The following is a 26,190-nucleotide window of genomic DNA, read 5'->3' as shown; positions in this document are numbered from 1 at the left end:
TAGTGGTCTGTGGGAGATGACACCAGATTTCAACCACGTGCATAAGGGACACATTCAACGGGAATATTCAGTGAGCGCCAAAGCTTTGCTGCACCAAGACCCGGCCCATAAACGTATCTCCTGCACAGCAACTCTTCCTTTATAGACAAAGAGAGCCCCCCCAGTGACACCAACACCAATCAAGACTTAACTATACAAAGGAGGACCAAGATGGAGGCATAGGGCGGAAGCCTGATTGTTGCCTACCACAACAACTTTGAGACTACGACAAGAGAGCAGAGCAGACACCATCCAAGACTACCATAGGGCTGGCTGAGTAGATGCTCTACAACTAGAATAAAAGAGGGGGATGTGGGATGATGCTGATGCCGGTGACCCAAAGACCACACTTTAAGAACTACAGCTCAGGCGACACAAAAGAACTATGGCTCAGGCGATACAACAGCGGCCTGGAACGTGCTCGGCACAGTTCCCCCGGCGGTCTCCGGCTGAGGGGACGGCTCCACTGGCAGCCAAGCACGGACAGACGAGCCCCTATGAGACATGGGGTGGGAGACTCCGCGCTTGCTGACCTCCGAGTCCGTCAAGAATCTCAACGCCCCGGAAGCGGCCAGGTGCGCATGCTCGGCGACCGGCCACCGATGCAGACCCAAGGGCCGACACAGCGACGCCAGACTGGCCCACCGCCATGCACCGGGTGCACCGGAGCTTCGCCGAGCCGCCGCCCGACGAGTTCTGCAGCAGCCATACTGGAGCTCCGGAAGGATGGCCAGGGGAATTGCTGAGGGGGGATTGACCGGCAGGAATTGGGATTGGGAAGACGGGGCCCCGCTGAGACCCGGGTGCGGGCGGGGTTGCGCGCCTCTGGGCTCGGGTGTGGTCACACGCCTCTGGGTATAAGTGAGGCCTCACGTCCCTGGGTCTAGGTGAGGCCACATGCCCCTGGGTCCAGGTGAGGCCGGACTCCGGGTCCGGGTGAGGCCAAGTGCCCCTGGACCCGGATGACGCTGGATCCCGTGCCCGGGCGAGGCCAAGCGCCCCTGGGTCAGGGAGAGCCCACACACCCCTGGGTCCAGGCGAGACCATGTGTCCCTGGATCCGGGTGAGGCCACGTGCACCTAGGCCCGGGTGAGCCCAAGTGGCCCTGGGTCTGGGAGAGGCCAAGCGTCCCTGGGTCCGGGTGAGACCATGTGTCCCTGGATCCGGGTGAGGCCTCGGGCACCTAGGCCCGGGTGAGGCCACGTGCCCCTGGGTCTGGGAGAGGCCAAGCGTCCCTGGGTCCGGGCGAGACCATGCGTCCCTGGATCCGGTTGAGGCCTCGTGCACCTAGGCCCGGGTGAGCCCAAGTGGCCCTGGGTCTGGGAGAGGCCAAGCGTCCCTGGGTCCGGGTGAGACCATGTGTCCCTGGATCCGGGTGAGGCCTTGTGCACCTAGGCCCGGGTGAGCCCAAGTGGCCCTGGGGCTGGGAGCGGCCAAGCGTCCCTGGGTCCGGGTGATACCATGTGTCCCTGGATCCAGATGAGGCCTTGTGCATCTAGGTCCGGGTGAGCCCAAGTGGCCCTGGGTCAGGGAGAGGCCAAGCGTCCCTGGGACCGGGCGAGACCATGTGTCCCAGGATCTGGGTGAGGCCTCGTGCACCTAGGCCCGGGTGAGCCCAAGTGGCCCTGGGTCGGGGAGAGGCCAAGCGTCCCTGGGTCTGGGTGAGACCATGTGTCCCTGGATCTGGGTGAGGCCTCGTGCACCTAGGCCCGGGTGAGCCCAAGTGGCCCAGGGTCTGGGAGAGGCCAAGCATCCCTGGGTCCGGGTGAGACCATGTGTCCCAGGATCCGGGTGAGGCCTCGTGCACCTAGGCCCGGGTGAGCCCAAGTGGCCCTGGGTCTGGGAGAGGCCAAGCATCCCTGGGTCAGGGTGAGACCATGTGTCCCTGGATCCGGGTGAGGCCTCGTGCACCTAGGCCCGGGTGAGCCCAAGTGGCCCTGGGTCGGGGAGAGGCCAAGCGTCCCTGGGTCCGGGTGAGACCATGTGTCCCTGGATCCGGGTGAGGCCTCGTGCACCTAGGCCCGGGTGAGCCCAAGTGGCCCTGGGTCTGGGAGAGGCCAAGCGTCCCTGGGTCCGGGTGAGACCATGTGTCCCTGGATCCGGGTGAGGCCTCGTGCACCTAGGCCCGGGTGAGCCCAAGTGGCCCTGGGTCGGGGAGAGGCCAAGCGTCCCTGGGTCCGGGTGAGACCATGCGTCCCTGGATCCGGATGAGGCCTCGTGCACCTAGGCCCGGGTGAGCCCAAGTGGCCCTGGGTCTGGGAGAGGCCAAGCGTCCCTGGGTCCGGGTGAGACCATGTGTCCCTGGATCCGGATGAGGCCTCGTGCACCTAGGCCCGGGTGAGCCCAAGTGGCCCTGGGTCTGGGAGAGGCCAAGCGTCCCTGGGTCCGGGTGAGACCATGTGTCCCTGGATCCGGGTGAGGCCTCGTGCACCTAGGCCCGGGTGAGCCCAAGTGGCCCTGGGTCTGGGAGTGGCCAAACGTTCCTGGGTCTGGGTGAGACCATGTGTCCCTGGATCCAGGTGAGGCCTTGTGCAACTAAGCCCGGGTGAGGCCACGTGCCCCTGGGTCTGGGAGAGGCCAAGCGTCCCTGGGTACGGGTGAAGCCAGATCCTGGGTCCGGGTGAGGCCGTGCGCCCCTGGATCCATCCGGGTGAGGCTGGGTCCCAGGCCCGGGTGAGACCACGCGCCCCTTGGGTATGGGTGAGGCCACGTGCCCCTTAGTCCAGGTGACGCCGTGCCCCTGGGTTCGGCCGAGACCAAACCAGAGGGAGTCGGACCTCCATTACCACCATTTGTCCACCATCCAGAGCTGAGGGGTCAGTGCTGACATGTACACATAAGGAACTACTGGACATTGAAATTGGGTCTCAAAAGAACTGTTGGTCCAGGGGGAAGCTCGCTACAGATTGATTCATTTGCCTGTCAGCATAAATATTATTGCTCGTCTCACATTCAGTTCTTATTAGTATATATCTAGTGACATTTGATCTCATTCATCTAGAGGAAATGATGAACAACATAGACTGAGGAACAAGAACAGAACCAGAATCAAGGAGGCATCGATCGGACTATCGGGCCTCAGAGGGAGGATAGTGAAGGGTAGGGGGAGGGTGGGGGGAGGGGGAGAGTTCAACCAAAGGACCTGTATGCATGCATATAAGCCTATCCAACGGTTAAGTTCAACAGGGGATTGGGGCATGCGTGGGGAGAGGGGTGGGATGGGAATGGGGGGATGAGGACAAATATGTGACACCTTAATCAATAAAGAAATTTAAAAAAATAAATAAATAAATAAATAAAAAAAAAAAGATATATAAAAAAAAAAAATAAAAAAAAAATAAAAACACTTCTCCAGCAACTGGTAGGGGATGGATTAGACAGGAAGTGAAAAGAGAATAGATTCAATTCCCTACTCCAAGTGTGGTCCACAGACCAGCACCAACAGCAGCATCAGGGGTTTCTTAGAAATGTGCAAATTTGTGCCCCACCAAAGACTCATTGAACTGCAATCTGTATTTTAAGATCCTCAGTAATTTATATGCTTTGAGAGGATCTAGACTAAAGGATAGAAGAGTAGTTAGAAAGGTGCTACAATTCCCTTAGTGAGGGTTGGAATCAAAGGAGCAGGGAGAGAAGAGAGGACATTTGATTGTCCTGGAAAATACAAATTAACTGTGAACAACAGTTCTCTGCTCATCTCTAAAAATTTCAATTACTCCTTTTAGACAGATCACCAAAGCAGTCAAAAGGTAGGGAGATTTAAATACATTTTAAATACTTTTCCCAAGAGTATTGATAATAATCTATCAATTTCAGATTGGGACTTAGAAAAGACTTGCAACTTAGTGAGATGCCACTTACATTTTACAAACTGAAGAAAATTAGAGAAGCACATTTGAGGATTCAAAACTACTGTATATATTTTCCTAAACTCATAAAAATTTTCATTTTTACAAGTGTTAAGGTACAAGTAAAATAAATTTACATAGTTTTCAAGAGAAAATTTCCCAAACTTATTAAAATCCTAACAAAATCACAAAGAACATATTTCAGTACTTTGCATTTCTGTATTCATCTTTAGGTCACTTAAAAATCAATATAATGAATTGGATATTAAATGATACCAAAGAATTATTAAGTTTGTCAACTATCAATCACACTGTGGTTATGTAAAAAAAAAAGGTCTATTGTTTTAGGAATGTATACTAAAATATATAAGAATGAATGAATTTGCTTCAAATACCTCACAAAGAAAAAGAAAGAAATACAGAAAGGAAATGTAGCAAAATCCTGATAATTGTTGAATCTGAATCAGGGGCTGAATCTGAATGCAAGCCACAACCGTTTTTAATATAGCCTAAGCTAAAAATGGTTCTTCCATGTATAAAGGATTATAAAAACAACAAAGAAAAATATACAACCAAAATGTTACCCCCAAAGCCTAGATTACTCACTAGCTAGCCCTATACAAAAAAAGTTTGCTTATCAATCATATTCCACAGTAGAGAAAGACAAATCTAGTAAGCCCCAGTAATACTTTAACAGAAACCAAGCAAAACACCTAATCTACAATTTCCTAACATTCAAAATGTACTTTAAATAATAAAAATTATTCTCATTCAATGAATATTTGAATAAATCATGTACCAGGCACTGTTCTAGGGCCAGGATACATAGAAGTGAATGCAAAAGACAAAATCCCTTACCTTCATAGAATTCTGGCATTGTTAGGTTGACTTTTCTTACTTTAAGCACAAATATTCTATTTTCCTTCCCTTCCATATGGTCAAGTACATGACTGTTCTGACATAAAAGCATTCATACATATATACTTCCATTGTAAACAATCACTGACATAAACGGTAGGTTAATAACTTTTATTATTTTATTTAAAATGTAGTAATTATGCAATACTTACTGGAGATCCAAAGTTATGTCCAACTTCATGAGCAAAAGTAATGTGAGAGACTTTGGGGGGTACATGAGACCCATAGTTCTGAACAGTAATAATTCCAGTGTTTAAGGACTTCTTCTTACCATCTGAATAGAGCTTACTTTTTTCACATATTCCTCCAGAGCTTCCTAATTCAGAGCAAAAGATGGCTAAATTAATATCTATTTTACCCCAAAATAACTTTCTAATATGTGCTATATTAAATTAAGACATTTTATACTTTGAGTCCAAAATACAACTAGTACCCACATATATCAAATACTCAAAAGTTTCTTTGGTCCAACATTAGGAAGTCATTTCAAATAAAAGCTTTAACGAAGAAACTCCCAGGATTGAGTACAAAGCCCTTATAAATATTCTTCTTCATAACCAAAAGGTGCCCAGATTTTTGCTCCCAAAAATTTAACAAATTTCTGTTAAATTTGAATATATCAGTATTTACACTGAGTCAAATACCTTTTACCTTTTACAAAGAAAACTTTAAGTGCACGAAAGTTTAATAAAATATTCTTAAGTAGATTCTAAGAAACTCGCTTCTACAAATAAAAGCAGTGATGCACAGGAATATGTACGTGATTCACTATCCTGAGCAACAACATACACTTTTTTTTTTTTTTAAAGAACTAGGATTGCCAAGGTATAGTGGTGTGGAGAAGTAGGGAGAGGTTGGTAAAAGGTATAAACTTTCAGTTATAAGATAAGGATTCATAATGTATACAAATAGCAAATCAGCACAATGTATATTTCAAATACCTTACAATTTTGTTAATTATACTTCAATAAAGCTAAAAAAAAAGAATTATGGGAAATGGGTAAAAAAAAAGCACAACAAAAGGAGGAGGGAAGGTAGGGAGGTGTATGAAGGAAGGGAGGGAGGGAGGGCAAAAGTAGCAAAATGTTAACTATCAGATATTCACTGTAGTACTCTTGCAACCTTTTGGCATGGTTACAATATTTTCAAAATAAATTCAAAAAATTAAATTATGATTTCCAATGTATCTTGAGAATACTTCCAAATTTTAAAAGGAAACCCATGCTTTTACTTATTAAGTCATTTTATAGTTCATTAGTAGTTCCTGAACTTCAGAGTTTAATTCCAAAATGAAAGTGCTTTCACATCTAAATGCAGTTAACGTAAGAAATTAGGAAAAGAACATGAAATTCAGAAACTGGCTGGCCAATCCATGTCTTTATTTACACTGTACTTAGAAAACCATAGTTTTCCTAACTACCGAAGATTTTTAGTGAGAAGTTCTTTATATTCATATTTAAAATGTTTCTCTATTTGAATTTTGTTAAAATACAATCAAATGGATTATTCTGATAACTGATCAAATTACTTCAAATTAGCTGTGTATGCAAAGTTAGAACCAAGTCATTAAATCATTTTTTTTTTTTTTTTTTTTTTTTTTTTTTAAATATATTTTATTGATTTTTTACAGAGAGGAAGGGAGAGGGATAGAGAGCTAGAAACATCGATGAGAGAGAATCATCGACCAGCTGCCTCCTGCACACCCCCTACCAGGACTGTGCCCGCAGCCAATGTACATGCCCTTGACCGGAATCGAACCTGGGACCTTTCAGTCCGCAGACCGACGCTCTATCCATTGAGCCAAACCGGTTTCAGCCATTAAATCATTTTTAAAAACCTAATATTTAGGCCGGCCGCTCAGTGGTTGAGTGTCAACCTATGAACCGGGAGGTCACGGTTTGATTCCCAGTCAGGGCACATGCCCGGTTGTGGGCTTGATCCCCAGTAGGGGATGTGCAGGAAGCAGCCGATCAATGATTCTCTCTCATCATTGATGTTTCTATCTCTTTCTCCCTCTCCCTTCCTCTCTGAAATCAATAAAAATATATTTTTTAGAACCTAATATTTATAACCTCTAGTAAAGCATATAATAAAAAGCAATGAAAAAAAAGATCTGCAAGAATGGCATGATACAACTGCTGTCTTATTCCTTTTAAAATTAGAAAGTATATGGCAGCAAAACATAAATTTGAATTACCGTTATGATACAATTTAGGAAGCTGAGATGATAATGTGCTTAACAGAAAAATAAACTGAAAGACTGGGGCACACGTAGATTTTAACCAGCAAGGGATTGAGAATCTTTATGATAGTCAAAACTTACTATCTTTTCTACACAGAAAACTGAAAAAAGGAAACAGCTAGTGAATAATTAATGTATTTTCTTAAGATACCTCTACTTTTGGAGATGAGTCCTAAGGACTGTATCACTATTTCGTAGGTAGAAAAGATAGGAATCAGCACTCTGTATATAATAATAATAATAATAGTATACATGTTATAGTTTTGAACAAATAGTAAATTAATATCCTGCCTTAGCGAAGATTTGTCATTTGCAAATTGGTCCAATGTAGTACTGTCAAACTTGAATTAAGCATAGAAGACTCCACACTGCAAATTTATCAGTTAAAAAAAGTAGAGAGCATATATTAAAAACTCTGATAATATACTTTTCTGTATTTTTAAGATCTAGTATAAGAGAAGTTCAGACATATACATGAGTGTACTTTTCTGAAATATAGCCTTTGTAATTCATATCTTATTTAATGTTTTAAACAACTGCTTTTGGTTTGTTAATTATAGGAAAAGTTAATATTTGTTACAGGCTAATAGAATATGTTAGAATAACTCAATTATACAGAAGGAAATAAAATACTATATCTAATTTTATAAGTTATAGTTTAATTTTTTAATACTCTAACTAGTTTTGATATGCCAGAAACTCAATTATTGGTAAGGTATCATATATACTTATAAATAAACCATAAATGAAGTTGAGCAATTGCTTTATATTATAAATTTAAGATTTTACTATGTATGTCATCATTGAAAAACACAATTGTGAATAACAATGAGAAGAGTGAAATGTAGAATTAGAAAAACTACAAAGGTAATAAAATATCTTGACAGACTCTAAAAATACAATTTTGATGTGAGCAGGCCTAAGTACCTAAAACTTAATAGTAATCTGTTGACCATACAATACTGATCTGAGCTGTAATTCTGAAACACAGTAGTACCACTGCCAGATAGGTTATTAAGAAATATCCAAGGGCATTTCTTTGTCTTTCATGTCTGGGGGACAGTACTCACATGTAATGAGTAGGGACCACAGATGTTAAACATCCTGCAAAGGACAATCCAGACCTGAACAAAATGCCAATATTAAGTGTTCTGTTGCAACATTCTAATGATGTAATTCTCCTAGCCTTGTAATTAGACTTTTAAACAACAGGTTAAGAATTCAATAGGCTGTTGGTTATCTTGAGAACCCATGATGAGCTCTGTGTGTCCTCAAATCCTAATATGTAAAATTAAATGAAAGTTTCTAAAATAAGAAAAATAGAAGAGACTATTTCTACCAAATGAAATGTCTCAAAAAATGTTCTTCAAATTTAATGAACAACATAAACTGATGAACAAAAATAGAGCAGAGACATAGAAGCATCGAATAGACTGTCAAACTTCAAAGGAAAGGGGGCAGGGGAGGGGTTAGAGATCAATCAAAGGTTTTGTATGCATGCATATAAGCATAACCAATGGACACAGACACTAGGGGGAGGTAAGGGCATGTGCTGGGGGCTGGGGAGAGGTCAATGGGGGAAAAAGAAGACATATGTAATACTATATGTAATACTTTAAACAATAAAGAATTTTTTTAAATGCTCTTCAGAAATGGTCAGAGGAATACTGAATGGTTCAGGATTAACTATGAGAGGAATTCCAAAGCTAGTGTTATTTAGCGACCTACTGATAAAATTAAGATGGATAATATATGAGCAGAATGTACTTAATTATCCCCCCCTAAAATATGGCCCCTCAAAAGGTGTGTTACAAGAGTATAGCAAGTAAAATAGAACAAAGGAATTATTTAATATAAATAATTTACTTTGTTAAGGAACCAATGTTTCAGTCTCTAAATTAAATAAGAGGCTACCTGCTTAACAGAGAACTGTACTTATATAAAGTTCAGAGTAATTTTTCCAGATTCATATTCAAGATTGACTTTGTTTTGGAGACCAGACTCCCTTTAGTGGGCTCTCTTTAAGGCCCAGTATAATTTTTATATTTTTGTTCATCTTCACCCAAGGATATTTTTCCCATTGATATTTTAGAAAGAGTGGAAGGGAGAGGAGTAGGTAGAGGAGGAGAGAGAATGTGAGGGAAGGGGGGAGAGAGAGAGAAAAAAACATCAATGTGAGAGAGACACATCAATCGGCTGCCTCCAGCATTTGTCCCAACCAGGGCTGAGAATCGAACCTGTAATTTAGGTGTGTCCTTGACCAAAATTCAAACCTGTGACTCTTCAGTGCAAAGGCTGATGTTCTAAGCACCGAGCCACACAAACCAGGAGGACAGTACAATTTAAAACTGGAGCCTCCAAGTCAGCCCAATTCGTTAGCTGTTTCTACTTATTACAGAATTGAGGCAGAAGGTACTATTTTCCTCATTAATAAAACCCAAGACAGCACCCAACTATAGTATGAAATTAAATTCAAACAAATAAAAAGTAGTGTAAAAAAGACCTGAAGACAGAAAACCTACTATTCAAATGTTTCAACCTTCATTGTTTTCCCTGGCTTAACTGAGTCAGTCAGTGAAGGGAAAATAACTAATAATTTGAGTAACTGTTCTGTGAAAATTAACATAATAATATCACAATAAAATCCTTTCTACTACCATATATTTGAATAGTGAAATATCTACAGGATTAAGTGAAGTTAAGCTAAATAATGCACCAGAATCAAAATTAATTAGGCCAAATAAAAATGAGAAAAGATTAAGAAACAGAAACAGATCATGTGTTGAGCAAATCAGCTATGAAATGCTATTTTAAAAAACCAACAAGATAACAGCAAGCATTACTAAGATCTACAGGCAGAAACATGAAGTCTCAAAGGAAAGGGCAAAGATAGAACATATTAAGGTGAAAAATAAACAACCTGAAGTAAAATGATTTACCTGAATTTATAGAAACAGAATGGACAAGTACCCAGTCTCATAGCTCCCAATTCAGTGCTCTTTCCATCATGTCATAACAGTTAACCAAAATGATATTAAATATTATAGAGTAGTATTTATTTTATACTGCTCTCTCTTAAGAAGAAAATGAATTCTAACAATATAAAACAGTTTACCAAGATACAGGAAACATTTCAACTTTTAAGAAATGTGTTAGAAAGACACAGCTAGAATATTACAGTATACAATACCTAGTCAAGTAACTACCAACTGCACTAAACCTGGAGTCAAAGGTCCAGATTCTAGGTTCTGTATGATACTGGGTTAGTCAGTCTCTGAACTTAAGCTTTCTCATCTTCTCCAAAGAGGACACACAGATGGCCAAAGACACATGAAAAGGTGCTCAACATCACTAATTGTCAAAGAGAGACGCAAATTAAACCCACAATAACATATCATTTCACACCTACCTACATGACTACCATCAATAAATCAACAAACAACAAATGCAGGTGAGGATGTGGAGAAAAGGGAATCCTGGTGTACAGTTGGTAGCAATGCAGACTGGTGCAACCACTGTGAAAAACAGTATGGAGTTTCCTCAAAAAATTTAAAAAATGGAACTGCCTTTTGATCCAGCAATCCCATTTCTGGGAATATCTACGAATCCTGAAACTCCAATCAGAAGGAATATATGCACCTCTGTGGTCATAGCAGTGTTATCCTATATAATAAAAGCCTACTATGCTAAGTGTCCGGTCGTCCGTTCAACCAATCAAAGCGTAATATGCTAATGGTATGCTAAGGCGGCTCAACCGCTCACTATGATGTGCACTGACCACCAGGGAGCAGACGTTCCGACTAGTAGGTTAGCTTGCTGCTGGCGTCCAGCAGATCGGGACTGAGCAAGATGGGCCAGACACACCCTGGAGCCTTCCCACAGTCTCTCCCCGGCCCCGATGGTGCACTGGTGGGGACCCTCAGCCTGGCCTGTGCCCTCTCGCAATCCGGGACCCCTCAGGGGATGTCAGAGAACCGGTTTTGGCCCAATCCCGCAGGCCAGGCTGAGGGACCCCACTGGTATATGAATTCGTGCACTGGGCCTCTAGTTTACAATAACCAAGATCTGGAAACTGCCCAAATATCCATTGGTAGGTGAGTGGATAAAAAAGTTATGTTACATTCACACAATGGAATACTATGCAGCTGTAAAAAGGAAGAAATGCTTACCTTGTCTAACAGCATGGATGGACCTGGAGATTATAATGCTAAGTGAAATAAACCAGTCAGAGAAAGCAAATACCATATGATCTCACTTATATGTGGAATCTAATGAACAAAATAAGCTGAAGAACAAAACAGAACCAGTGTCATGAATACATGGTATTCTGACAGATGTCAGAGAGGAGGTTGATGGGGTGGACGAGATGAAAGAAGGTGAAAGAATTGCCAGAGAACAGATATGCATAACCCATGGACACTGACAATAATGTAGTTAGGGCCAAAGGTAGGAGAGGATGGGGTCTAGGTGGAGAGGAGCAAAGGGGAGAGAAAATGAGGTCTATCTCTAATAATGTCAACAATAAAAATACATTTTTTTAAAAAAGAAGCTCTGGTGAGGGGAGATTAACCAGGAAACTTATATGCATTTATGCATACCCCATGGACACAGATAATAGTGTGGTGAAGGCCTGGGAGGGGTGGGTTTGGGGTGGAGGGGGCCAAAGGGGAAAAGCAGGGGACATTTGTAATATTTTCAAAAAGATAAATAAATAAAGGAAGCTTTGGAAATTGTTAAGAGGATATTTATTACTAGCTTAAAAAATTGAACAAGAGCCCAGTGTGGCTCAGTTGGTTGAGAGTCAACCCATGCACCAAAAGGTCTCCAGTTCGATTCCTACTTGGGGCACATGCTGGGCTTGCAGGCTGGATCCCCAGTAAGGGGAGTACAGGAGGCAGCCAATCAATGTTTCTCTCTCCCTCTCCCTTTCTCTCTAAAAAAAATCAATAAAAACATGTTTTTAAAAAATTAAAAAGAGAGCAAGAAATAGAAAAGCAAAAGTATAGTACAAAAGATGCTAAAATATGCATAATAAATCATACAATAAACTAATAAAAATCTTCTATACTAATAAAAGGGTAATATAATTATACCAGACATCTTCCAGACGTCCTTCCAGACAAAGCCACAGTGGCAGAGGCCGAGGCAGAGGCAGTTACGGGCGATCAGGCCGGCAGGGGAGGGCAGTTAGGGCAATCAGGCCGGCCGGCAGGGGAGGGCAGTTAGGGGGCGATCAGACCAACAGGCAGAGGTGGTTAGGGGCATCAGGCAGGCGAGCAGTTAGGAGCCAACAGTCCCAGATTGTGAGAGGGATGGCCTAAACCGGCAGTCAGACATCCCCCGAGGGGTCCTGGATTGGAGAGGATGCAGACCAGGCTGAGGGACCCCTCCCCTGTATACGAATTTCGTGTACCGAGCGTCTAGTAGGAATATAAAAGCCTATCTTACCCTGGATAAAGCAGAGGTTGACTCTTTTTTAAAAAGATAAAAATGATGCATCAGAAGAATTGCTGTACATATAGCTCAGAAGATGATAGACTGGTTATCAAACCATATATGGCAAAATTCATATTCAATGAGTCTGTGATTCTTTCTACAGATCTTTCAATTAATAAATTCATGCCCTAGCCAGTTTGGCTCAGTGCATAGAGCATTGGCCTGTGGACTGAAGAGTCCCAGGTTCAGTTCCGGACAAGGGCACATACCTCGGTTGCAGGCTCCTCCCTGGCTCAGGCCCTGGAGGGCCCATGCAAGAGGCAACCAATTGATGGCTTTCTCTCACATTGATATTTCTCTCTATGTCTTTCCCTCTCTCTAAAAATCAATGGAAAAATATCCTTGGGTGAGGAAATAAATAAATAAATAAATAAATAAATAAATAAATAAATAAATAAATAAAATCACATTTCTCTAAACTAGGCTACTGAATTTATTAAACTGTAACTCACAGATGCTCACCCCCACTGCAATGGGAAGGGGATTATCCGAACCCAGTTTTCTCAGTGATGGAAGCTTTCATGACCAAAGCAAAGACCCCACAAGAGAGCTGGCCCAGACGGTGAGGTCAGTGGAGTTGTGGGTACTGGGCCTCTTGCCTACATCTTCACTTTTGTTAAAATAATGACTAGAGCCCTAGCTGGTTTGGCTCAGTGGATAGAGAGTCAGCCTGCGGACTGAAGGGTCCTGGGTTTGAGTCCCATCAAGGGCACATGCCCAGGTTGTGGGCTCTATCCCCAGTAGGAGGTATGTAGGAGGCAGCTGATCAATGATTCTCTCTCATCATTCATGTTTCTAGCTCTCTCTCCCTCTCCCTTTGTCTCTGAAATAAATAAAAATGTATTTTTTTAAAAATAATAATAATGACTAGAAAAAAACCTAGCTGGGTGGTTCAGTTGGTTGGAGCATCGTCTCATGCACCAAAAAGGTTTCGGGTTTGATTCCCAGTCAGGGCACATATCTAGGTTGTGGGTCCAATCCCTGGTCAGGGCATGTACAGAAGGCAACTGATCAATGTTTCTCTCTCTCTCCCCTCCCCCTTCCTCTCTCTAAAATCAAACATATCCTCAGGTGAAGATTTTTTTTAATAATAATAATAATAATAATAACTAGAGAAAAATAATAATATAGGTAGTTTTTTTCCTTCTACCTGCTCCACCTGACCAGAGTTACTCTCCTTCCTATCTTGATAGAACAGAAGCAAAGCATGGTTTTGCCTTTTAACTATAAAACTTTCTTTTAAACATTTTTTAAATAATTAATAACATTAACTTTTGTGAAAACATTTACTATTTTGCTTTTAATTTTGGAAATTAGTACCACTTTTTCTCATAAAATTATTTATTTCAGCTACTGAATATACCAAAATATCAGGATATTTCCCTATTGGTACTCATTTCAAAATAAAAAGCTGCTTCATTTATTTTTCCATTTATATATATCATGCTAATGAATCTTGTACAGGCATCACTTTCTCATATACTGTGTAAAATTCACTCTGCCCTGAAAATTGCTTTTCGTTTCAAGCATTACATCAAGACATAGATAAACTACCTGAAGGTGCTCCAACCCAAGCCAGACCAAGAACGCCATCATCAAAATCTCGGTCAGTGAAGACATAGGCCAAACAGTAGTCATCATGATTCTGCTCAGAATTCAATTCCAGAAACTTCTCCACACCAATATTTGGAAAACGAAAGGGATTTGTGGGGTCCTTCTCATCAGCAGTTGTATTGATCTAAAATTCAAAAACAATTAATGTTAGCGCAGCCTTAGTGTAAGTCTCTATTCACCTCCTTCTGAATCTGCTTGAACAATATGTTTGGGGCCCCTGGGAAATCAGGCCTCAATTAAGTCTTCTACGGTTGTACCCACTACCTCCCAACCCCTGAGCTGATTTCAGAAGCCAAAAAGAAAAAAAGGCAAGGTGGAATGTGTTACATTTCTGAGCAAGTATTCACCAGATAGTTGAACACTTGGGATGGAAAAACAAGTCCTTCTAATCAAGTTCAGTTTCTCAAATTTATTCATCTGAGCAAGCCTCTTTTAGTGCAAAATCTCCTATATACTACTATGGTGACAAGTATGAGAACATAAAACCCTGTATTTCAGCTAATTACTAGAATATAAAACAAACTTGGTTCTCCTTACAAGTTCAATTTTTTCTCCTGGGTGTGGCAAAAAAGTGAATATATATACATATATTTTACTGCCAATTCATTTCTCTTACTATTTCAGGCTGAGTTCCTCTAGAATGTTTCTTCCTTTTTTTAAAACATATATTTTACTAGAGGCCCAATGCACGAAATTCATGCAAGAGTAGGCCTTCCTTCCCCCGGCTGCTGGCACCAGCTTCCCTACGGCACCTGGGACCTGGACTTCCCTCCAGCCGCTGGCAGGCACCCAGGACCCGGGCTACCCTCGCAGCCCCGGCATCATCTGGAAGGTCGTCTGGAAGGACATCCAGTCTAATTAGCATATCATGCTTTTATTATTAATAGAAGATTGATTTCAAAGAGGAAGATAGAGATAGAAACATCAATGATGAGACAGAATCATTAATTAGCTGCCTTGTGCCCCACACTGGGGATCGAGCCTGCAAACCAGGCATGTGCCCTGACCTGGAACTGAATCATGATCTCCTGGTTCATAGGTTGATGCTCAACCACTGAGCCACACTGGCCAGGCTAGACTGTTTCTTTTGACACTAGCTATTATACTCCCAGTGCAGGTTCCTCCTTTACAATCTGAAGAATTATGGTGTTCTGATAACAAACTTCTGCTAAACAAAAGCTTTCATTTATTAGCCTCTGCTTCATTTCAGAGACTTCTGTCTGTCCTTTGAAGTCCTAGAACAATCTGGCGTTCTTGAAATAAGTCAGAGAATTACATATAATATTGTTGCTAGAGAGTAAAAAGACTAAGTATGATAGTAAACATTTTTTAGAAGGTAAACCTCAATCTATTGAAAATGTCAATAGTAAGGGGAGGATATAACAATTAATAAAATAAGAATTACTGGTCTTTTTAGGATCGACACCTTTCAGTAAAACCAAGGGGCTTAGAAACAGAATGGCAATTGCCTAAGGACAGATTACAGAACATCTGACTTATCCATTAACAATTAACCAAAAAAAAAAAAAAAATCAGTTATGGTCATCTAACACACATACACAAAAAATCCAAAAAAGCATGATATATATACACACACGAGGGGCGGTGCACGAATTCATGCACAGGTGGGGTCCCTCTGGGTGGCCTGCAGGGATCAGGCCAAAACCCACAGTCCAACGCCACCTGCAGCTCCTACCTGCCACTCCCGCTCATCCCAGGCCCACACTGTGTCTGCCACAGGCTCGTGCCCAATCAGGAGAAGCTCACGCTGCCACTGCAGTGCTGGCCAGCCATGAGCCCTGCATCTGGCGCCTACCTAAGGGGAGTGGCCTGCGGGATCAGGCTGAAACCGGCTCTCTGACATGCCCTGAGGGGTCCCAGATTGAGCGAGGGTGCAGGCCAGGCTGAGGGACCCCACCAGAGCATGATTGGGCTGGGGAGGGACCACGGAGGGCTCCAGGGCGTGTCTGGCCCATCTCGCTCAGTCCCGATCGGCCAGACCCCAGCAGCAAGCTAATCTACCAGTCAGAGCATGTAGCCCCTAGTGGTCAGTACACATCATAGCGAGTGGTTGAGCAGCCTTAGCATATAATTAGCATATTAAGCTTTGATTGGTTGTTCTGTTGTTCTGCCATTCGGTCTATTTGCATATTATCATTTTATTGTCCTATCTAATAAAGAGGGGATATGCTAATTGATCATCATGCCCTCACAAAGATGGCAGCACCCACAGTCAATAAGGAGGAAATATGCTAATTGACTGCCACACCCTCAAAGATGGCAGCGCCCACAACCACGAGATGGCGGCGCCCAGTCCCCTCAGCCCCGCCAGGGCAGCCCGGCCACTGCACACACCTGCCTCTGGAGTACCCCAGTCTCCTCAGCCCCCCATCAGCCCAGGGCCAGCCTGAGGCACAGGCAAGTCTCAGATGGTGGCTGTCTAGCCGACACCCGAGGTGCAGACAAGCCTCGGATGGCGGATGGCGGCTGCCCAGCTGCCCAGGGCCGCCCAAGGCTCAGGTAACCAGGGCCGGCCAAGGCTTGCGCTATTGGCAGTGGCAGCAGTAGAGTTATGATGGGGGTGTCGCCTTCCCCAGATCGCTGGGTCGCCTCCTGCCCCTGAGGGCTCCAAGGTGAGAGGAGGCAGGCTGGGCTGAGGAACCCCCTCTCCAGTGCATGAATTTTCATGCACGAGGCCTCTAGTATAGGATACTAGAGGTCCGATGCACAAAATTCATGCAAGAGCCTTGGCACCGGCCCCCACCCACTGCCGCTGACGCCAGGGGGTCTCTGCTGCCTCTGCCTCGGCCCCCGCCCACTGTAGCTTTGTCCGAAAGGAAGGACATCCGGAAGTACGTATGGTCTAATTAACATATTGTGCTTTTATTATTATAGATATAAGTAAATTATAATCTACTCAATAATATTTCAAGAAAAATAAGAGCACAAGAAACCTTATGGCAAATACTTTTATAAGATGGTTTTTTTAAACCTCAGATTATATACCTAGTTTACAAATGAAAATTCTTAAAAGCTATACACAATGAAAGAATTTATATGCAGAAATTTTTTGAAAGAATTATCCTAATTTTTTTAGCAATGCATTATTTACTTATTTGTAATTTATAAGATTACAATTAATAATTAGTGGCTCTGGGTCAGCATTTCTCAAAATGTGTCTGTAGTTCTTTGGAGTCTTAGTTGATGTTAATACAAAAAAAGTTTTAATAGTCAAATTTGTTTAGAAAAATATGGGTTTCTTTCCTGAAGGACTTCTCAAAACCTGAGATATTTTAGTATACACTGCTATACCAAATTATTTTAAGAAGATGGTATACAGTATTATTTTTCCGACTTCCAAATTTATGTAACCACTTTATCTATCCTTCCTCTGCTGGAACACACTAAAATACACTGCACAAGGCAAATCTTAAAAAACTGGGGAATAATACCAGGGTGAGAATGTCAAGTACATTAGTTATTGAGATGTTAGGGCTTTCTAACTAGAATGTTAATCAGATAGAAAACAGTACTGCCATATCCACTTTGCAGCCCAGATTAAAGTCCTATAGATTTCATTTTTTTTCTCTTTTTTTAAATATATTTTTATTGATTTCAGGAAGGGAGAGAGATAGAAATATCAATGATGACAGAGAATCACCAATCGGCTGCCTCCAGCATACACCACACTGGAGATCGAGCCTGCAACACAGGCATGTACCCTGACTGGGAATAGAACTGTGACCTCCTGGTTCAGAGGTCGAGGTTCAACCACTAAGCCACACCAGCTGGGCTAGATTTCATTCATTCTTTTTTTTTTAAATATATTTTATTGATTTTTTACAGAGAGGAAGGGAGAGAAACAGAGAGTTAGAAATATCAGTGAGAGAGAAACATCGGTCTGATGCCTCCTGCACACCCCCTACTGGGGATGTGCCAGCAATCAAGGTACATGCCCTTGATCAGAATCGAACCTGGGACCCGTCAGTCCGCAGGCCGATGCTCTATCCACTAAGCCAAACCAGTTAGGGCTAGATTTTATTCTTAAATCATAAACCCAGGTATCCATTCTGTGTGTGCACATATGTATGTGTGTGTATAAAAGCCAAGAGTAAAGATAAACTGCATCAGTAAATATAATGTAAACTATTGCATGCATAAAAAAGCAAGCCTTTTTCTTTATGTAAACATGGTCCTGTTGTTTCTTTCTTTTTTAACGCACTTAACTATTAAAACTCCTTACTCAAAAAAAAATTTAAAAATAAATAATAAAACTCCTTACTCTTATTCGTTTCACCATGAAACTGATGTTACGAATTCCAGAGAAGTCTGTGGTCTGATAAATTGTATCAATTGCTTTAACGTGACTGGATATCTACAGATTGAAAAAAAGAAAAACATTTTAGACACAATGTTAAAATGTGAAAAAGACTGAATTTCCATCACCCAAACCAAGAATTATTCATGTTCCACCACATTCAAATTTTAAAATGTCTACACCAAATACCAGATGAAAGAATGAAACAGATTAGTGAGCTAGAGCTAAAAGGGAAGATTCTGTGCTTTTCCAGATTCTAGTCCCAACCAAATCTGCACTCTTCTCAGCTATAAACTTTGTTTCCTCAATCAATCCTATAATGTGATACCTTTACGCCTTTTCACATGCTGTTCTCTAATGCCTAGGGTATCATCCTTCAGATTCAGCTCAGCTCAAACACCTCTGAGAACTTCCCTGGTAATATCAGGACACTCAGTCATTCTCTGACTTTGGTCTTTCTATTGCTGCACTAGTACAGTTTGGGTTGTTTTTTCTGTAAGTTTTGGGCTTTTTTCCTCCACACTTTTTTAGAATATATTTTCATTTTTTGTTTTGTTGACCATTTACTATATACTAGACACTGTTTTAGGTGCTAGGGATATAATGGCAAACAAAATAGAAAAGATCTCTATAAATTTACAGAAATTTATTTGCCAGGGTGATGGAGGGGAATAATAAAAATACAAATAAAATGTTCAGATTTTGCTAAATTCTAGGAAGAGATTAACATGGTAACAGAATACAAAATAATTCTGTTTACCTACCTATCAACTAAACTCTCTGCCTTCTAAACCACTCTGTACACAACCTTCCCATCTTCATTTACAAAAAGCACTTGTTACCATTTATGTAAAATATTACATATATGTAATATTGTATATACATACATAGGGTATCCCCAAAAATATATATACATACAATGTCTGTAGATTCTATTATATTTTGAAAATAAAATATTTTTTAAAACACTGCCTTTATAATTATTAAAAGTGTGTAATACATTTTTGGGGACACCCTGTATATATACTATTTTCAAATAAATTATATAAACAAGCAATAGTCAAGAAGAAGCATTAACAATGATGATTTCAAAAGTAGTCAAACATTGATAAAGAAAATCATAACAGTGCTGACAGATTACATTAAAAAGTCATGCTGTCTAATCTCAGTTTGGCCTAGCAATCTTCTGAGTCTATTCCATTCTCAACAGTGGTGGTTCAAACATTTCTCCAGAGGTTATTATATTTCACTAGAGGCCCGGTGCACAAAATTCATGCATGGGGCGGGGGGGGGGGGGGGGGTCCTCAGCCCAGCCTGCACCCTCTCCAATCTGGGACCCCTCGAGGGATGTCCAACTGCCCATTTAGGCCCTATCCCAGTAGGATTGGGCCTAAATGGGCAGTCAGACATCCCTCTCACAATCCAGGACTGCTGGCTCCCAAATGCTCGCCTGCCTGCCTGCCTTCCTGATTGCCCCTAACAGCTTCTGTCTGCCAACCTGATCACCCCCTAACCACTCGCCTGCCAGCCTGATTGATGACTAACTGCTCCCCTGCCAGCCTGTTTGCCCCTAACTGCCCTCCCCTACAGGCCTGGGTCCCCCCCAACTGCCCCCCCTTGCAGGCCTGGTCCCTCCCAACTGCCCTCCCCTGCTGGCCATCTTGTGGCGGCCATCTTGTGTCCACATCGGGGCATCCATCTTTGACCACATGAGGGCAGCCATCTTGTGTGTTGGAGTGGTGGTCAATTTGCATATTGCTCTTTTATTAGATAGGATAGAGGCCTGGTGCACGGGTGGGGGGCAGCTGGTTTGCCCTGAAGGGTGTCCTGGATCAGGGTGGGGGTTCCCTTGGGGCGTGAGGTGGCCTGGGCGATGGGCCTGTGGTGGTTTGCAGGCTGGCCACGCCCCCTGGTGACCCAAGTGGAGGCCCTGGTATCTGGGATTTATTTATCTTCTATAATTGAAACTTTGTAGGCTTGAGCGGAGCCAAGCCTCCTGCTTGCTCCATGGCCGCAGCCATTTCTGTTGGGATTTATTTATCTTCTATCATTGAAACTTTGTAGCCTTGAGGGGAGGCCAAGGCAGGCCAGGGCTGCGGAAGCTTGGCTTCCTCCATCACTGGGGGCAACTCAAGCCTCTTGCTCTCTCCAGCTCTGTGGCTGCCACCATTTTTGTTGGAATTTATTTATCTTCTATAATTGAAACTTGTAGCCTTGAGTGGAGTCCAGGGCTGGCCAGGGTGTGTAGAAAGCTTGGCTTCCTCCATTGCCGGGGAAACCCAAGCCTCCTGCTCGCTCCGTGGCCGCAGCCATCTTGACTGGGTTAATTTGCACACTTGCTCCTGATTGGCTGGTGGGAGTGGCTTGTGAGTGTAATGGAGGTATGGTCAATTTGCATATTATTCTTTTATTAGATAGGACACTTTACTGATGTCCCATCTTTATTCACTTATGCCTTCCTTAAAGAGTAATGTCTCTTTATTCCTGACTTCAGTTCTTACTGGATCTTCAAGATCATTTTCACATCAATTTTTCTTTCTCTTATATCTTAACACTGCTTCCCTACTGGATTATATTCCTCTTCCAACAAACTTCTCTTGTAATCCCTACTTCCCTTTCACTCCCAAATATTTTATATTATTGTAGGCCACCATATTTTTTTCTATTTTTCACATTTCTTAGAATCTCACTGCCAACCCATTCCTTACTGGTTTGCAATGTTTTCACCTTCACAATTCCATTGAGAGCTTGCCTAAAGCTCATCAATAATCTCTAGTAACTGAAAATCAACTATCTTTTGTACCTGTTCTCTTATGCCTAGGGTATCATCCTTCAGACTCAGCTCAGCTCAAACATCTATATACCATCTTCTTACAAAAGTAATTCTACTTTTTTCCACCATTACTGAGGTATAATTAAATAAAACTGTAAGATATTTAAATATCTTGATATATGTGTACATTGAGAATTCCTGCCAATCTAACACATTTAACCATTCTCTTTGATATCTCTGTAAGATGACACTATTGTCTGTGCATTTTGCTTTGAAACTTTGTTTCTAACTTGGCTAATTATTTAATACTACCTCTTTAACTATTTTGTTTTAGCCCATTGCTTCTCTTCCTCATTTTATTCACTATATACAGATTTTCTTTCCCAGTTTCTTCCCTTTTGATTTCATTCTCCCCCTTTCATTCTCTCTCCTTTTAATGTATTGCCTATATCTCTTTTATACCAAGAAATTCCATGCAAAAAGCTCAAACCTCTCTCAAGTTCCAGTATCCCATTTTCAATATTCTAATGGAATGACCACCTGGCTTTTAGACATATCTAAAATTAAGCTCATCACCACCACCAAAATGAATTCACCAGTTACACAATGGCACATTCATCCTCTCAGTCTCAAATCCTTAAAGTCAAAATGCATTCATCAAACTCTCACTGGATACCTTCAACATGAGAACATATTGAAGGGTATATCTAAATACTTTATACTTTGAAAAGGATTAAGACACAAATGCAAATAATAATGTAACTTAGAAAGTGCTAAGTACAATGGGTATACAGAACAGAAATGAAATACTTCTTGTTGAAACAATTCCTCTATCTTTCCCTCTATTAAGACCACGAATGAAATTCAATCCTCTTTTGAAAGCTAAGCTCCAGTGTCATCTCCTTCATGAAATCATTTTCTTACACCTCTCTTTTGAATGACACTGAAATATCCTAACTGGTCTTTCAGTTATTTGTATAGTTATCTTACATATTTCATCATATCATAATTGAAAATACATACTTTTTATTTTTCCAAAATGAGATATGTGCTAACTTTAATTTTAGAGGGAAAATATAGCTATTAGAATACAAGAGCTCCTAAAATAGTAGGAAAATTATAAGTACCTGAGCAATCACAGCTTCTCGTGTACCATAATATTTAAAGAATAGATGATCAGTCTGAATATAAAGTTGACAAGTATTTTTTTCAGCTACAGTTGTACGTTTTTTCCTCAAGAGTTCTGGACCATTATTAACAACAGCATGTTCTTCTTTAGGTGTCTGTATGTCAAAAAGAGAGTCATTTCTAATCATTAGCATGCTTCACTAATATAATTTTACATAGTACACATTATAAACAATTTCATATTCTGCTTTATTATGAGTAGACATTATAAAAAATTTCATATTATAAACAAGAGTACACATTATAAAATATTTCATATCCTGCTTTATTATTGTAACACCATAGACATTTCCCCATGCCATTAAAAATTCTTCATAAACATCACTTTCAGCCTAACATCTATTGCAGAGATTACTTATTTAAGAGATTCTTTCACTTTTACATATTTTCAAAACATACCTTTTAATATGTAATCATTTGAATATAAAGCGTCTTATAGTTTATAATACTTTGATATCCTTCTTCCACCTCACTTCTATAAACCCAATGTATTACCTATCCCTGTCAAATTTGTCTCCTAAATACTTAAGAAACCTGTCTCCATCACATTAGTCCAAACTACCATCACTTATTATCTAGAGTACTAGAATAAGAACAATGTAATCTATCCACAGCCACTATTAGCCTTTAATCTATTCTCTATACTGTAATCTTTTCAAAATGCAAACTCGAAAATATTACTCATCTCTATATTTCAATGACTTCCCATTGCTTTAAGGATAAAGTCCTAAATTCTGTATATGCCATCAAATCAGTACTGCAAACTCTAATTACCTGTCCAGTTCCTTCCCATTCCATATTATTTCAGAGACACCCTACTGCATTACCCAACTCTAGCCCTCTTTCCAATCCTCCAACACACAGTCTGGCTTCTGCTAGTCCTTGCACATGCTGATGCTACCTCTCCTGATCTAACATCTTCTTTCAGACTTAGCGAAGGTCAATTCATCCATTATACCACCTCATAAAACCATGCACCCATGTTCTTACATAGAGTAATCTTACAATTTATTGTATGGTTATTTGATTAATTTCTGTCCCCAGGCCACACCTATTACTTCATGAGTTCTAGAAAAAAGACACTTATCTCTGTTTGCTTATCACTATACTAGAGGCCCAGTGCAGGAATTCATGCATGGGTGGGGTCCTGCCGGCCATCCCCAATGGGGACTGATCGGGCCAGGCCAGCAGGGAGGAGGGGACACGGGAGGTTGGCCACTGGCCCCTTCCCCAATCAGGGTTGGGAGGGAGCCAATCAGGCCAGTTGGCTGCCGCAGTGCGCATCATAGCAACCAGTCATCCCGGTCATTCCGTTGTTCCAGTTGCTTAGCTTTTATATATATATATATATATATATATATATATATATATATATATATATATATATATATGTGTGTGTGTGTGTATACAACACACACACACACACACACACACACACACACACACACACACACGGCTTTTATATAGATAGATTGTTCTCACCTAACACACACTTGGCAGGCAAAATGAATGCTCAAATCAGTAGTATTTGTTTAAAGAATTACCACTGCAATTAAGTCCAAGTACTTAAACAGTTGTTCACATGTAAAAGAACCATTTTAAATGAATTTTGATGAAACAGTAATAGAGAATTCAAATTAAATTCTTGAGATAGGCTTGTAATGCTATGAATTTCCCTCTTAGGACTGCTATCCTGTGTACCATAGATTTTTAGTTGTTGTATGTTTTCAGGTCACTTTTGATTTCTTCCTTGATCTCACTGTTAACCCATTCATTGTTTAGTAACATGTTATTTAGCCTCCATGTCTTTGTGTGTTTTTTCAGTTTTTTCCTTGTGATTATTAAGTTCTATTTTCATACCATTATGGTCAGAGAAGATGCCTGATATGACTTCAATTTTCTTAAATTTATTGAAATGTGTTTTGTGTCATAACATGTGATCTATCCTAGAAAATGTTCCATGAGCACTTGAAAAGAATGTATATTCTGCTGCTCTGGGGGGAAATGCTCTGAAAATATCAATTAATGATACAAATGACCTAATGTATCATTTAAGGCCACTATTTCCTTGTTGATTTTTGTATAGATCTATCCAGTCAATGGGGTATTAAAATCCCCTGTGAGTTTATTACTGTCAATCTCTCCCTTTATGTCCATCAAGATTTGCTTTACATATTTAGGTACTTCTATGTTGAGTGCGTAAATGTTTACAAGTGTTATATCCTCTTTTTAGATTGCTCCCTTTATCATTATGTAGTGTCCTTTTTTTGTCTCCTACTATAGCCTTTGTTTTAAAGTATTTTGTCAGATGTAAGTATTGCTACCCCAGCATTTCCCCCTTTCCACTTACATAAATTATCTTTATTCACTCCTTCTAAATAAAATTTTTAAATGAGAAAAAAATGTCTTTTATATTTACCTACATATTTGCAATGTTATGCTCTTCACTTCTTTGCATAGATCTATATTTCTATCTCTATTCCTTTTCTACCTGAAGAACTTCCTTTAACAATTTTTGCAGTGTAAATCTCTTACAAATTCTCTCAGCCTGTTTGTGTAAAACAGATCTTTAATTAGCCCTCATTTTTGAAAATTATTTTCACAAAATATAGAATCCTAGTTTGGTAGTTTTTTTCCCAGCACACTTTGAATATGTCATTATGTAATCTTCAGTTTGCACTGTGTAATGAGAAGCCAGAAGTTATTCTTACAATTGTTCCCCTGGATATAAATGTATCTTCTTTTCTCTAACTGCTTTTATTTATGGTTTTCTCATTTTCAGTGGTTTTCAATAATTTGACTGTAGTATGTCCTACTAATACAGTTTTCCTTGTGTTTATCCTACCTGGGTTTCATTGAGATTCTTGGGCCATAAATTTTGGAGACATTAAATATTTGGAGACATTTCAAATATGTTTCCTGTATCCGCTGTCCCAAGACCCCAATTATTTTCTCTTTGTGCTTAGATCTGGATAGTTTCTATTTTTTACTGTCCTTTATTTGCCCATGTTGCCTTCTGTAGTAAATAATTTGCTCTTAAGCCTATCCATTAAATTTCAATTAAGAAAATGTACTTTTCAGTTCTACAAGTTACATTTAGTTTTTATTATAATTTCTATTATCTCCTCTTTGTTTTCATATTTTTCTGTTATTCTTTGAGTGTATTTATAACCATTATCTTAAGTCCTTCTATGCTAATGCCTGTAATTTCTGGTTCTGTTTTTATCTGAGTGGTTTTTCTCCGGATTATAGATCACATTTTTTACCTTTTTGTCATCTAGTAATATTTTGTGAATGCTGGACACTGTTAATGTTAGATTATTGAGTATCTACATTCTGTGTACTCTTTTTTCATTGCTAATCCTCACCCTAAAATATTCTTTTCCCATTGATTTTTAGAGAAAGTGGAAAGGAGGCAGGGAGGAGGAAAGAGAGAGAGAAACATTGATGTGAAAGACACATCGATCGATCGCCTCCTGCACATGCCCCAACCGGGGCCAGGGATCAAACCCATAACGTAGGTACATGTCCTTGACCGGGAAAATCAAATCCACAATCCTTCAGTGCTTGGGCCAGCATTCTAACCAATGTTCAAAACTGGCCAGAGCTATGTACTCTTTTAACAAGTATTATTGAACTTTGTTCTGACAGACAGTTAATTTACCTGAAAGTCAACTTGATCTTTTTGGAGTTTGGTTTCTCCACTTAGTTAGGGCAGGTCTCCAGTAGCCTTTAACTCAAGGGTGAAATTAGC

General features: G+C 40.8%; 1 protein-coding gene across 2 annotated transcripts in view; it reads right to left on the bottom strand.

The window, feature by feature from the left end:
• Nucleotides 1-26,190, bottom strand: part of ADAM10 (ADAM metallopeptidase domain 10) — a 158,302-nt gene that overhangs the window by 44,290 nt on the left and 87,822 nt on the right. For both annotated transcript variants that reach the window (XM_008143193.3, XM_054716196.1), the window contains exons 6-9: nt 22,376-22,531; nt 18,440-18,532; nt 14,098-14,281; nt 4,958-5,121 (exon numbers count right to left, since the gene is read on the bottom strand). In XM_008143193.3, coding sequence (XP_008141415.1) covers nt 4,958-5,121; nt 14,098-14,281; nt 18,440-18,532; nt 22,376-22,531 — 597 coding nt within the window. The remainder of the gene's footprint in view (nt 1-4,957; nt 5,122-14,097; nt 14,282-18,439; nt 18,533-22,375; nt 22,532-26,190) is intronic.

The sequence above is a fragment of the Eptesicus fuscus genome, chromosome 5 (assembly GCF_027574615.1).
Source record: "Eptesicus fuscus isolate TK198812 chromosome 5, DD_ASM_mEF_20220401, whole genome shotgun sequence".
NCBI lineage: Eukaryota > Metazoa > Chordata > Mammalia > Chiroptera > Vespertilionidae > Eptesicus > Eptesicus fuscus.
Note: the sequence above shows the minus strand (reverse complement) of the source record. Positions and strands in the feature narration are given on the sequence as shown.